The 15,305-nt window shown below is 45.4% G+C and overlaps 1 protein-coding gene across 1 annotated transcript in view; it reads right to left on the reverse strand.

Moving 5' to 3' along the window:
• CA10 (carbonic anhydrase 10) overlaps positions 1–8,110 on the reverse strand; it is a 538,374-nt gene extending 530,264 nt beyond the window's left edge. The window contains exon 1 of the mRNA XM_023553571.2: positions 7,909–8,110. Within this exon, the coding sequence (XP_023409339.1) occupies positions 7,909–7,969 (61 nt within the window). The 5' untranslated portion in view covers positions 7,970–8,110. The remainder of the gene's footprint in view (positions 1–7,908) is intronic.
• Positions 8,111–15,305: the final 7,195 nt, after the last annotated feature.

The following is a 15,305-nucleotide window of genomic DNA, read 5'->3' on the forward strand; positions in this document are numbered from 1 at the left end:
AAGTTAGGTCTCTAAGTTATTGCCTATTAAAATAAAAACGCAAAAGCATCTTACGAAGTTGCAAACAAACCTAATTATGTCGTTTTCCTTAGCTCCTCATAACTAAAAGAGACGGTCTAAAGATAATTTTTTTTATCTTGGTCTGAAAGACCCTTCACATTAGCCCCAGACTGTTTTTCCATCCCTGTCGCCAGTTACTTATTCCAACCCATCTATACCATATGCCCATTACACCACACTTTGGGAACTCCTTTTACTTTTCCCTTGTTGGGATAGCACATATTCCTCCAGGCCTAGTTCAAATCTCTTCTCTTCTATAAATCCTTCACGCTCCCCACTTGCATCCTCCAACAGCAGGGTTTAGACTGAAGAGGACAGAGAAAGAACGAAAGGAAAACAAAGCTGCCTTGGAATCCTACAGGCAGGGAACAGGCCAAAGGAGCTACATCTGCTGTCTTCCAAGAAAAGAAAAGGACCATCCCTGGAGCAGCTCAGAGATCAGCAGAACTGCTGGAAGGAACACTGAGAAGCAGGGCCTTCTCAGTTTCAAAGGTGTGGCCACAGTCTCTTGGATTTCAAAGGGTGGGGCCACAGCCTCTTAGGTTTCAAAGAGTTGGATCTTTGCCAACCTGGTTCCGGGTTGTCAGGCTGCTGTTAAGGTGTGCCAGGGGATGGGGCCACTGCCCAAAGTTGAGGGGGCAGGACTACCATGCCCAGGCGTCATAAGAATGGGGTTGCCACTCAGATGGGCTAGGAGAATGGGGCTGGCAGAGTTGCTGTCTCAGTGGGCCTGTAAGGCAGAGCTGAAGTCCACAGCTGATTGGCCTCCACCCAAGATCCAGAAGGCATGGTCAACACCCAGAATCTGGTGGGCAGGGCCATTGCCCAGATGGTCTCAGAGAACAGAGGATTCTTTTCAAGCCTTGAGAGCTAATGTAGTTTGTTCTATGGGTTGTGGGTTTGCTTACTGCCTGTTATCCCTTCTTTCCCTCTAACTTCTCCCATTTATAATGGAAATCTCTAATTTGTGCCTACTCCACTACTGTACTTTGGAAGCAGAAATCTTGTATTCTAGACTTCACAGGTTCATAGAAAATGAGAAATTTTGCCCCAGGATGCACTATGTCTAAAGTCTCACTCATATTTGATTCAGATGTTTCAGAAGATGAGATTTGGGACTTGGAGATGATTTAAGACTTTTGGGATCATATGACATGGTGAATGTGCTTTGCATGTGGCAAGGACATGAATTTTTGGAGGCCAAAGGGCGGAATGTTATGGACTGAATTATGTTCCCCAAAGTAAGTGTTATAAATCTTAACCTCTATGCCTGTGCTTATAATTCCATTTGGGAATGGGTTGTCTTTGTTACGTTAATTAGGTAGGATAAGTGTATGGTGTTATCTTCAGTTAATCTCTTCTGAGATATAAAAGAGGTTAAACAAGCCAGCTAGGAAGCAGAGATGGGAGAAGAGAGATGCCAAGCCGCATGACTATTGCCCAGGAGCAGAAACTCGAGAGAAAAGGGCCTTCCTTCAGAGCCGCAAGAAAAAGAGAGCCTTCTCCTAGAGCCAGAATGCTGAGTTCAGACTTCTACCCTCGTAAAGTGTGAGAAAATAAATTTCTGTTTGTGAAAGCTACACACTTGTATTTTTGTCATAGCAGCACTAGACACAGACTAAGACAGCCATCAACACTCTTCCTGTTTAAAACAAAAGAAATGACTGAATAATTAATTGGTATTTATAGAAACAGGTCCTAAGTGTCAACAACAATTATTACTGATGACAATGATGACAATGTCATGGGAGTAGCTCCCATTCATTGAGTGACTACTACAAGCCAGGCACTAAGTGAGGGTCTTATGTACATTTTCTCCAATACTTGTTTAACAGATAAGGGAGGTGATGCTCAGAGAACTTAATAAGCTTTTCCAAGACCACAGAGAAAGTGAATACTGAGGGTAGAATTCACACATAGGCCTCTCTTGGTCCCAAAGCCCATGGCTACTCTCATAAGGTACGTATCATTTGGCCTATGTTTACTGTGTTTCAGACACATGGTAGGCATTACAAATAGCGGTTTGTTAGCCTTACAATTACCCTGCGGGATCAACAACATTGGGAGGTAAGTAGCATTTCCACTTAACAGACGAGAAAGCTGAAGCCCCCCTTCTCACCAAATATCGACTGTATACAATCCCAAATACACTACAAACCATGTAAAGTACAGCAGTAGTTCGAGATATGCAATACAAATTTAAAATCCAGGAAAACATCAGAATTTCAAACAAATTTTTTTCACCAAGTTCAGTCCATTGAACCAATGCAAAGATCCATGAGAAAAGAAAAATCATCAATAGATTAAACACATTAAAAAAAAAATTTTTTTTTTTTTTTTTTTTTTTACATTAGGACACTCCATATTCTCTTAATTCATCAACTCCCTATGTGGACTCAACCCAAGCTCCGAGTATCTCTTAAAGCAAACCTTCTATTCCAGTTGGGACAGTCCTCACTGTACATCTAACTCATTCCTATTCCTCTCATTTTGCTTATGTGGCCACCTCCATCTCTTCCACCCCAGCCTCCAATATCTATCTAATATCCTCCTTTCCCTTCATGTCTGGATTTCTCTCTTCTAAGTGTGTATCTTTTGTCAATCAATTAAGCACTGTTCTTCCTGTTTTATAATACTGCACATTTCATGTATTACAACTTTACTTGTATAACTATATCTCAACAATTAAGCATTATTCATGTTATTTTAATCACTTTACATTACATACATGTGTCTCAACTCTGCTTTCTTAGCTATAACTTTAGCATAGATGATTCCATCATATGATAAAGACACAGATACTTTACATTCATACAGCAAGAAGAGTGTTCATGACCATTCTCGAATATTTCCCTCAACAATTCTTAGAAATGGGCAAAGAAATATAGAATTTCCATTTTACTGAAGAGGAAATTGAGACTCTAAGAGGCTAAGAGAATTCCCCAAAGTCATATAGCTAATTAAGGTAGAGTTAGATTACACGTCTTCTAACTTCCATACCCCTTCTACAATGGCCTGCTACTATACATTTTTGGTACCTAGATCTCTTCCTGACCTAAATCCCAGGCTCAAGTATATGTTGTGTAAGTCAGGTGAAAAGTTGGAATGTTAGGTACAGACTGACCAGAATGGCCATCAAACCACTCATTCCCACCCAAAAGGATGTTTCTCCACATTGATGTTTCTTTTCTCCCCTGGGATTTTATATTACCCCAGAAGTCTCTCTTGATTCACTGCTAGGAGAGCCTCCTCTATGATGATGGTACTATTCAGTGACCAGGGTATATGACATCATATGGGAAACTGGATTTAGACAAGTCTTATTGCTATGAAATAATCAGATAAGCATTTTGTTGATGGTCATCCTTTCTTATTTAGGGGCATTTTCTAATTTCAAGCCATATTGACAGCATATGCAGTTTATCACTTTGGAAGCATTTTCATATTTGGTTTACACTAAGGTAGAATACATAAGCACAAAGAGGAAATTCTGCTGATGCTTTCAATGGTAAGCACTACCCTGTTTTCAGATGACTTATTAAACTTCCCAAGCCTCAAACCAAGATTAAGCTCTCTGGGAAGGTGGGTTACACTCATGACTGTACCAAAGCCTAATGCTACCTGTCTTGTTTGCCTAAGGAGGAAAATTAAGAGACATTTTCAAAATCGTTTAACCAAGGCCTTGTTGGCAATGGGATTTGTGCTCAGTGTTATAAAATGCCCCCGCTGATGATTATCTTCTGTTAATTTTGCTTTTAAACAAGTTGACTGGAAAAGAAGGTAAGAGCTCTACCACGAACTCACAAACCTACAGTCTGATTTGTAGCGGACATAAAATAACATTATTGCAAGCTGACTATGTACCAAATACTGTGCTAAGTGAGATGCATCAGACACATGATCTCATTCAATTCATATAAAACAAACTTGTGGGGTATGTACTATTACACCAGTTACGTAACGAAATTGAAGTTAAACCGTTTTAATTTTACAGTTAGGAAAATAATGCATGAAACATCCTTTGGTTGCCGGTCACAGGACGTTGGGGGCAAAACACTCTCATCCATTAGACTGACGGGGTCATCTACAACTCAGAGCCTACCTTAATTCTAGCTTTAAACCACCATCACCCTAAACTTCTAAATCCTCTAAGGCTTACACACAGTTAGCAAAACGTATTCTTTCATTTGGAGATAGCAAAGTAAAAAAGAGAATAAAAACATTTGAAAGAAATCTTGAACCAAAAAGGATATACTGAATTTTGACTCAGTTAAACCTGGGTATGGGTCTTCTAGGCTGCCATGTCTGTGGGTTTTGGTTTGCCTCATCTATAAAAATCACCCCACAAATTTTAAAAACAAATGACTTAGAATATGTGCAATACCATGTAAAATATATGAAAGCAATACATAATTCAAATTGTGATTGCCGCTGTTATTATGAATAAAATAACAAAGAAGAAAATTTATATAAGGGGGAGGTACGAAAAAAAAATTTTTTTTTTTATGAAGTATCATGTAAATTAAATCAGACAGCTGTCTTTTGACCATGAAATTCTCTCCTTGTGTGAAGCATTCGTTCTCGCTGATCTGAGCTGCTTTTGTAGGAAGGGAATGGTGTTCTTGCTACAACAGAGAAAAATCATCCTGATGCACTCACGCACGCCTCTCTGTCTCTCTCTCTCTGGTCCTTTCACAGAGCCTGGGTGCCATGCATTTCCAGTAAAATGAGATTTGAGTTTAATGTGGAGCCAGAAGTCCCAGGTCATTGCCTTCTCTTTTCAGCCTAGTTGTGTTGCCATTAAGTAGCCAAAACTGATGTGATCTCTCAAATGGAACACACACACGCTACTCATTCAGCAGCTAGCTAAGCCTGGCTAAGTAGAACCCCAGTCCCACAGGGTGACAGCTTCATCACAACCAAATTATCAGTGCAGAGCTATCAAATATGCCAAGCCCAGGTCTCTGTAGTTTAAGCAATATATTCAAACAGGTCCAGGGAGAAAGCTTCTTGGGTATTCTTTTAATTTGGGGGATGCGTTATGGTGTGGGGAGGGGCCTCTGGTTAAAATATACTAAGCTACAAAGCAAATTGTTTCTGAAAGCAAATGCCACCCCAGTGAAATTCAGCTGATACACCTTCCAGAGGCCAAATCTACTCCCAACATTTTCCTTCTGCACTCTGTTTATACTGCAGACTTTTGCTGGCCTTGTCTAGCCTGGAGTTTCTCGGTAATAAAGGCATCCCTACCAATGCACCGGTAGACATTCGCACACATTTATTGGGTAAGGCTCTATATGCCAGGATAGTAGAGAGATGGTTTGTTTTTATTTTTGTTTAGTTTAAAGATTTAGTAGGGTCTATGAACACAACGTTATGTTCCTTTTGCTAAAGCTCAGTCAGGAGTAAATTAAAACTGCAAATCATGGAAACTACAGAAATGAAAGGCCCACTAAACTCTCCTGGAGACACAGTTAACTCAACCTTAGCTCTCTGCATTCCCCTCTCCTCAGGCTGTCAGGTGGGGAAGAGAAGGAGTCCGAGTCCCCCAAACTGTGGCAACTCTGAGTCATAATTATACTACTTAGCGTAATTCTGACACACACTGGCATCTCTGGATGAGGCATTCTGCTTACAGAGGGGGGAAGGCACCTTAGCCACAGAGGAAGAATGGGCTTTTCAAGTTAAGTCTATGGGTGCGTAAATACAGAGTCCGTAAGGCTGCATCTCTGCCCAAATGTCTTCATAAAGGGCAAATGAACGCAGCTCCTACGGAGGCAATTGGAACGTTAACCTAGTTTTCTGTGTTTAGCAAAGAGCTAGCAATTTTGCTTACACTTTCATCCCCTCATTACACAGCAATGATGATCATTTAGTAAATACATGCAAAACGCCACATGCATACTCCATAGCACCCCTACTGGGTTGGAAGTAACCCCCTCCAACTGCTTCTATTTAAATAATTTAGTTGCTGATACACCAAATCAAATATAGCTGTGGCAGGTATCCCATGAATGCCTCTTTTAGAGGCTAAGAACAGACCCTTTTTCAGCTGGCTCCCCATGTCGCTCCCTGATTGAATGCAGAATAGGGTTGGGGGCAAAGGGGATGCTGGAGGGGGAATCCAGAGCCATGAACACTAACCCTTCGTAAATCTTAAAGGGGCTCAGATGGCTGTGCCTGTTGAAAAAAAAAAAAAAAAACTATAAGGGTGGAGAGATGTAGCAAAAGGCTATTTTGTAACTTGTGAAATATTCTGGAACAAGAGTTTGGAATAGGCATAGAATAGAAAGATGCAAAAATGAGACAAGTGAGATACCACCCAGTACATCCCTGGACATACTTCATAAATCACCTAGGAATTTTCCCCCTTAAAAAAAGGGGGTCCCTCTAGAAGAGCTGGGGTTATCTCAGGGCACTTTTTCTCTCTGCTAGGTACACAGCATCTCTCACTAAAATATTACAAGAGGCAAGTATCTTAATAGGGTGGCCAAGCCCCAAACAGAATGATTTCAGGTAACAGATTCCCCATTCCTGCCCTTTGAGGAGAAGACAGAAAACAAACAGCTGTGTGTCAGGCTGGGTTGAGGGCAAGGATAGGGATAGGACAAGGGTTTTTAATAGGCAGAATTAGGGCTGCCTCTTTTTTTTTTTTTTTTAGGGGGTGGGGAGTGGCAGGGCTAAAGAGTCAGGAACCACCTCTCTCCACCCTAATGCTGTTCAAATGTGTCTGCTCCAAGGGGCACGGCTCTCCTCTTCTGGTGACTTCACGGGAAGTTGGCTGAGTCCCCAATTCTGCAGTGGGAATGCAGGCAGAGGGGAATGCTGCAGACGGGCTTTAGTCTGGGTGCTTAAATGGCAGGCGTGAAGAAAAGTGGGGTGGGCATTGTTAATGGGAGGAGCCGCTGAATTGAACTGGGGGAATACTGCTGTCCCAGGCTTCCCCTCACTGCTCATGCCCGCGCACCCCCCCCCCCCAACTTCCTGCATCAACAAAGACACTGCTCTGAAATCAGAATCCCTTCCAACACGCAGACTCACCGGCACGGGCACTGCACAATCCCTATCTCATTCACCTTAATGCCCTGGGTTCCCATCTGTTCCTACAACCACAGGCTAGCACAAGAGCCTGAGATCTGTGAACCTGAGCCAGTACACCCTTGCCTCTGGGAATTTAAGAAAGGCCATGATCTAAAGTGGTATTTATGACAGTGTTGTTTCAGATGGATAGTTCTCTTATTTGGGGTGAACAGGGTGTGCTACTAGGTTTCAGACGGTCCTGATGTGTGTGGGGAAGGCTTGGAAGGACATTTATCCCCCTGGTCCCTGCTGGTACTCTCCAGTCCCGCATCCTCCCGCAGTCTCTGGCAAATGGCTAGACACCGGGGCAGGGCTCTGCGTCCATTTTGGCCGTTGAGAGCCACGGAGTTGGGGAACTTTGAAAGCCAAGGGATGAGGGTGGGGGTTGCCAAGGCTGATATTTCGGCGCCAGAGTTCTCAGCCAGGAAAGCAGCTGAAAATCAACACCCATCTGCCTCGTCTTTCTCATTCCCATCCCTTCTCCCTCCCTGGACTCCACACAGATCCTACCTCACAACAAGCCCGCGCGCGCGCGCGCGCACACACACACACACACACACACACACTCATACACACCCCTTCGGCTCAGGTTTTTAATTCTGAAGGCGGCAAACTCACAGAGCTGGAAGGGTCTCTGTCCCCTCCCCTCCTCTCCCCTCCCCTCCCGCCCCACGAGGCTACTCGAGCGTCTACAAACAATAAAACCCCGTACATTGCAGACACCACAGCACACCCCAAACCCGTCCGCGACTCCAGCGCGTCCCGTACCTGATATGCAGACGATGAAATTGGCTTGAAGAAGAAAAAGCACCTCCCAGACTATTTCCATCCTCTGATTCTCATTCCAAGTGCATCACTCGACGGGAAAACAGGGGGGGAAGGGGGGAACCCGACACGGCGCACACACATACACACACGCACACTCTCCCGAGCGCACACTCGCACTCCCACCCGACAGCCAGCCAGGGACAGTCACCCCCAAGATCAATATCGCAGTTTGAATTGTTCCAGCAAATCTCCCCTCGGGCTCGACAGATGTGCGCCCCAGATGTGCTGACACATGTCCGATGCCTCGCTGCCCAGGAGGTCTCCCCACTCGCCCGTCTCTGCTCTTCGCACGTGGGGCGGAAACAGCACTAGCAGCGGCGGTGGCAGCCACCTGAAGCCACCAGCGCTGGGCTCTTCCTGCACAAGCGAGACCCCGATCCTCCTGGCGCCCCAAGAAGACATAGACGATAGCCCCCCGCCAGGCCACGCCGTGCAGTTCCGGGCCCCCGGCAGCTCCCCGGTCGCTGCTAAGCCCAGGCAGTCCGCGCCAAGTTGCCCTCGAAGTCCGCCCCCCTCACCGGGGCATGGTCACAGGGTGGCTGCTCTGCTCCGGGGCCGTTCTCCTCCTGCTTCCGGGGGGCGGGGGGAGGAGCAGACACAGCAGACAGGGAGACAGAGACAGAGAGAGAGAGAGAGAAGCAGGAATTATTGCCCGAACCCGCCGGCCGCCAGCAGCTCCACCGACCCTCCCTGCTCCTCGAGTCCGCGCGCAGCCCGCTGCCTCCGAGCCCGGCTTGGACTGCGCGTCCTGACCAGGAGCGGCAACGGCTGGGTGCCAGGCACCGGGGCGCGTCGGGGCCCGCGGGCTCCCCACTTCGCGCGCGCGCGCTCTTTCCGCTCCTCGGCTGTTTTTCTGGGCGCCCTGGAACCCCCAGCTGCCTCGCTTCCTTTGCCCGCAACTAGCGCCGCTGTCGCCGCCGCCGCCGCCGCCGCCAAGATTTTCCGCAATGCAACTGCAGGGGTCGTTATTTCCTCGCCTACGGATCCCGACGCTTCCCGATTCGGAAGGGAGGAGGAGGGCAGGTGGGGGCGGGAAGGAGGGGAGGAGGAGGGAGAGGCTCGCCCAGGTGAGCGTCCTCGCCGCCGCCGCCGCCGCCGCCTCAGCCGCGGGAGACCCAGCGTCAGCCCCGCCGCCCGGCGCCCGGGGGGCGGGGGCCGGAGGCGGGGGCGGGGAGGTGAGGCTTAACCCCGCCATCGGGAGGAGGAGGGCTGTGCGTCGGCGCTCCAGCCCCCACGGCCGCCGCCTCGGCCCCAGCCCCGGGCGGCAGACTTCGCGCCCCGCCCCGCCCGGGCCGCCTCTGCCAGCCTCCAAGATCCTCGAGTTTCTCCTCTCCTTAGAACTTCGCGCCCGCCGATTTGGCGCGGGAGACCCGGGCGGGACTCAGCCTGGGAGTGCTGTGCTGCGCTCTCCCTCCGCTGCGGAAGATGGGGGATTTTTTTTTTTTTTTGCATAATTCATTCCCTGCCCTCTCCCTTTTGTCCCTCTCCTGCGCCCTCCTTCCCCCTTTCCGTTCCAGTGCCAGAACACTACTTACCCCCGAGTTTTCCACTCCGCCGGCTCCTAGACCAGGTTTAAGTCTCGCCTGCAAGTCCCTCACCTCCCTCCTCCCGCAAGGGGAAAAAGCGTCTTTCCAAGTCTCGGTGCTGGTAGTGGCCGCTGCCAACTGCACCTCCGCCCAGCTCCAGGAGGATCCGGGACTATTGAAAGCTCAGCCTTTGGGGGAACGACCTTCCCTTCTTATTCCTCTCTTATTCTTTCGGGAGGCTCTAGTGCTTTGGAGGCTTTTGCTAGGCTCCAGGATACTCTCCGCCAGCGACACTCAGCAGCTCGCACAGGAGATTGCCCCACCAAACCCGCGCGCGCGCGCGCACAAACACACTTGCCCAGCGCGCGGTTCTCCAGCGCCCCAGGGGAAGGTGGGGGCGGTGCGAGCACCACCCACCACCGAGGCCGAAGCAGGAGCCGAGGGGTCCGAGAAATGGTTCGCCGCGTGGCGGGTTAGCTGAGGCCAGGGAAGAGGGAGTTGCACCCGGTCAGCCGCTTGCAATCGGGATTTGAGGGAATTGGAAGGAAACCCTGCGCTCGGGACTGTTCGCCTGAGAAGAGGGCTGGGAGCGTTAGGGGAAAGGAAAAATTGCAGCAAATCTGTGTTGCCTCTATCGCTGCCGCAGCAGTTTGCGAAAGCCCTAGACCTACCTCTTTGAAGGTGCTGAAGAAAAGGAGAGAAGGGTAAGGGGAGTCTCTAGAAAGATACCGGGTTTCTCGGTGCGCTCGTCCGGATTGCAAACTGTGACGTTGGGAGATTTTGCACAAGCGCGGATGGACACGCACAACAAACACATAACTCGCATAGGATTTTTGCACGTTTTTTTTTTGTGGTGTTTAGAATTCCTTTCAGTATGATCTTCGGTCTAATAATCTCATAAAAGGCGGATAAGTGGAAGAGAGGAGGGCTAGGAGAGTACTGTTCATTAGCACAGTCAGTCTAGTGAGTCTTCCCTTGGCGATCTCTGCACCCAGGCTAAGCGGTGCGGGCTTGGGACCAGAGGAGTTAGACTGCAGCGCTCCCAGGATTCTTGAACTGACTCCGATACACCCAGGAGTCTGGTGGTTTTTTTTGTAGGGTGGGAAGGAAGGCGAAAGGGGCGCAGAGAGGAGCAGCATCTCTCTGAGCTTCTGGGGCTGAGCCTACTGCATTCGCCAGTACTGGCGCGTAGTCCTGCCGCCTCCAGGGATTGAAAAAAGGAACCGCAGGCTGACTTGACTACTCTTTAAGGAGGAGGTGTGGCCGAGGGATCTGTTCTCTGAGATGACAGCCAAGGACTCCAGGTGGTCAACACATTAAAAATCTAGACCCAGATGAAATGAATCCAGGATTCTTACGTAGAGAGATAGAGAGCCTTAAGGCTCAGCAGGAAAGACATTGAGACCTCAGAACATTAAAGGAATCCAAGATAGTGAGAATTAGCCTGTTTGGGAAATTTATGCGGAGTGTTTGCGTCCGTATCTTGAAAGTCGACCGCATGGAAGGGATTTTTGAGAGGAGAGAAAAGAAAGCAGTTTGCGAAAGATGAACAGGTTCACCCTAGCAAGGATTCAGAACCATGACCCTGACCTGCCTTCTGCATTTGGGGAGCAGGATTTGTTTCCGGCAGGAGAGCTCTTTCCTCTGCAAGCAGAAGCAGTGCTTGTTTTCTTATACCATGATCCATTTATTTATTAATTAATCCTGCAAATATGGAGTACCTTCTATGTGTCAAGCACTGGGGCAAGATGCTGGAATTTTGTATTTGCAAATGCATAATCCTTGCTTTCAAAAAACTTACAGGCCATGTTTCCCTCTACATTTTGCCTTAGGAGCCAATGCCAGTAAAATCATACTTCATTTCTCCCTTCTCAGCCTGTATACTTGCTTTCAGCTCTCCCAAAGAATATTTAATCTATTCCCTGCCACAGAGTGCTTTCAATCAAAAAAGCATCAACTTAATGTAAGACTATTTATTTAAGTAAAAATAATAGCTTGCATGTATCGATTGCTGCCTTTATGCCAGACATTTCTTAATCCCTTACTTGAATTATTTAATTATCGTAACCTCCCTATGAGATAGGTATCATCATTACTCCCACTTCACAGATGATAAAATAGAAGCCCAGAGTAGTTATTCGCCCAGCGCCTCAAAGCTACTAATTGGTGGTATATAGATCATAGTCTGGCAGTCCGTTCTCAGAGGCGACTTCCCTTACATGCTCTGTAATGAATGGAAAGTATCATCTTGGGGAGGTCATTCTGTGCTTAGAAAGAGCACAAGTACGTACGTGAAACCACTAGAAGTCCATCAATGGCAGTATGAAAAAGTAATGGTAGATTATGCAGCTTAGAACCTAACTGCTTTAAAATTGAAAGAAGAAAGAGATCACAGGGAATGAGGAGTAATCAAAGGTATTTTTAATGAAAGATTCTGAGTGTCTGCTAGGTGCCAGTGCTGTTCTTGGCGCTTGGAATACAGCCATGAACTCAGCAATTTTCCCAGTGTTTAGATTCTATATTAGCATTTTATAGAAGAAAGAAGGACTACTTCCCTGAATCATCTCTGCCATTGTTAGTTGCTGTTGCGTCGATTCCAACTCATAGCGACTCTATAGGACAGAGTAGAACTGCCCCATAGAGTTTCCAAGGAGTGCCTGGCGGATTTGAACTGCTGACCCTTTGGTTCTCAGCCATAGCACTTAACCAGTATGCCACCAGGGTTTCCAAGACAACTCTAAAAAAAAGACAACTCTAGGTGGGCTCAAATCGCCAACCTTTCAGCTAGTAGTTGAACACTTAACTGTTTGCACCAGCCAGGAACTCCTGAATCACCTCTAGGCTTAACCTACATGGTTTTCTTTAAAAACATTCAGCTTCACTCAGTAGAAAAAATATTTAGAAGCCTTCAAATTGGAGTGAATTCTGTTTTCTTCAGTCTTTTTTTGAGAATTGTTTTTACCCATAAAACAAAAATCCCTATAAAGCTAGAAGACACTTCTTCTTAGCAATTCTTTTCATATTTTAATGAGCTCATACCGGTATGCAAATAACTACAAAGAGTCTTTCTTCATTGCCTCCAACTTTTTTCTCTTTCCTATTCCTCTGCATTTCTCCACTACAAGTTTAGTGCAAGTGTGTTCCACATACAGCAGAAAGTCTTGACTGAGCCCAAATGTTAGAGGCAATCTCAGTAGCTCCATAGAAAGCAGGGGACTATAGTTCCTCTTCCCAGGAGAGGACACTGTTGAATTCCTTCGGGTTCTTTTTCTACTTTCTCTTTCACTCAACCCCATAGAAAAAGGACTGATTTATCTCATTGATAAAATTTGTAAGAGATTGGCATCCATTATGGTATATTCCCCAGAGGCTGGGCACGCTGCATTGGGAGCCAAAGCAGATCCATCTCTTTCCCCATCCTCTGCTTTCTTGGCCAACCTGCATTCAGGCACAATGGATTAACTATGTTAGTATGTGTTTCTATTCTCCCTGCCATGTGTAACCTGAGCAAGAGAGGGCCTGTAAAGGCTCTGCCTTCTAGCAGTGATTGGGTTTCTGAGGACAGTCACAATTCTCCGTATCACTGGGAAAGTATACTTGGAGCCTTGTTTGTATAGACGCAACCATCCTTACAGATGATTTCCAAGTTCTAGATTTTAGCAGAGTAAGTGGGTTTAATTGGGTTTATTTTAACATTATGTCCAAACCATATTCTCGAATATAATTATATAACAAAACACTTTGGAACATAAAAACTTAATGAGGGTCTATACCCATTTAGGAAATTTGTCTGGTTGTTGAGAATATACACGGCAAAAGTATACCAATTCAACAGTATCTACATGTACAATTCAGTGACGTTGATTATATTCTACAACCATTCTCACTCTCCTTTTCTGAGTTGTTCCTGCCCCATTAACATAAACTCATTGCTCCCTAAAGTTCCTATCTAATCTTTTGAGTTGCTGTTGTCAATTTGATCCCATGTAGATAGATCTTAAAAGAACATAATGCTCAAGGCAGACATTTTTTACTAGTTAAGCTAAACTGCTGCTTGGTTTTAACACAATTTCAGGGCATATTTCTAGTTTAAGGTTTAAAGATTATCTCATGACATGACAATCATTTCAGGGGCTCATCCAGCCTCCGTGACTCCAGAAAGCCTGAAGTATATGAGAATTTGAAGGTCTGTTCTGCATTTTCCCCCTTTTGATCAGAATTCCTCTATAGAATCATTGATTAAAATGTTCAGTAATGGGAGCCAGGCACCATCCAGTTCTTCTAGTCTCATGGCATAGGTGGCAGTTGTTCTTGGAGGCAATTAGCCACACATTCCATTTCCCCTTCCTATTCCTGACTCTCCTGTTGCTCCAGGGAAATAGAGATCAAGTGTGGATGGGCACTTGCAAGCTTTTGAGACCCCAGGCACAGTGCAATGAACCAGGAAGTAGAATAGAAACACTAAGCACGTTATTAGGCTACTTAACTGGGTGTCGCATGAAACCATGACCCTAAACCTCCAAACAAAGAAACCAAATCCCATGAGGTGTTTGGTTTTATAAGCAACCTCAGCAGCTACTCTTCCTCCCCCACTGTGTCCTTGTGGTAAATACATCTGTGACACAGCTTTTGCCAAGTCAACTTTTTACAAGTGTACTTATTGACAGCACTTACAATAATCAGCTATGCTACCCTACCCTTAATTAATGTAATTTTCCGTCATCATAAACTGAAACTCAGTACTCCATAAGCAACAACGCCTCTCCTTTCCCCTGCCCTCCCACCTCTGGTAACCACTAATAAATTTTGGTCTCTCTACATTTATCTTTCCTTGTCTTTTTACATACATGAGGTCACACAATATTTACCCTTTTGTGATTGATTTATTTCATTCAGCATAATATTTTCAAGCTCCATCCATATTGTAGCATGTATCGAGACTTCATTTCTCCTACTGGCTGAGTAGTGTTCCATTGTATGTATGTACCACATTTTGTTTATCCAGTCATCTGTTGATTCACATTTAGGTTGTTTCCACCTTTTTGTTGTCGTGAATAGTGCTGCAATGAACATTGGTGTACAAGTCTCTAAGTCTCTGCTTTCAAGTCTTTTGAGTGTATACCTAGGAGTGGAATACTGGGTCATATGGTAGTACTATTTTTAATTTTTTGAGGAACTGACACACTATTTTCTACAATGGCTGTACCAGTTTGCATTCCCACGGGCAATGGATGAGGATTCCAGTCTGCCCACATCCTCGCCCACATTTGTTATTTTCTGTTTTGTTCTTTTTTTTAATCTTAGCCTTATCCTAGTAGGAGTGAAATGGTATCTCATTGTGGTTTTGATTTGCATCTCTCTGATGGGTAATAATGTTGATCATCTTTTCATGTGTTTGGTGACCCTTTGAATGTCCTCTTCCGTAAAATGTCTATTCATAATATTGACTATAAATTTGTCTTATTTTAATTGTTTAGATGCCAGAGGGAAAGAGAGGTTAGTGATTAAGCAACCTCTATTTTCCATTAAAAAAAAAAAAACTGAAATTACTTAAATGGAAAGATATGCCATGTTCATGAGTAAGAATAGTCAATATTGTTAAGATACCAATTTTCCCCAAATTTATCAATAGAGTCAATGAAATTCCAATCAAAATCCCAGAAATCATTCTTTGTAGAAATTGATAAGCTATTTCTAAAATTCATATTAAAATACAAGGACCTAGAATAGCCAAAACACTTTTGAAAAAGAAGAGCAAAGTTGGGAGGTTGATACTACCTGACTTCAAGATTTATTATAAAGCCACAATAA

Source organism: Loxodonta africana, chromosome 18 (assembly GCF_030014295.1).
Source record: "Loxodonta africana isolate mLoxAfr1 chromosome 18, mLoxAfr1.hap2, whole genome shotgun sequence".
NCBI classification, from domain to species: domain Eukaryota; kingdom Metazoa; phylum Chordata; class Mammalia; order Proboscidea; family Elephantidae; genus Loxodonta; species Loxodonta africana.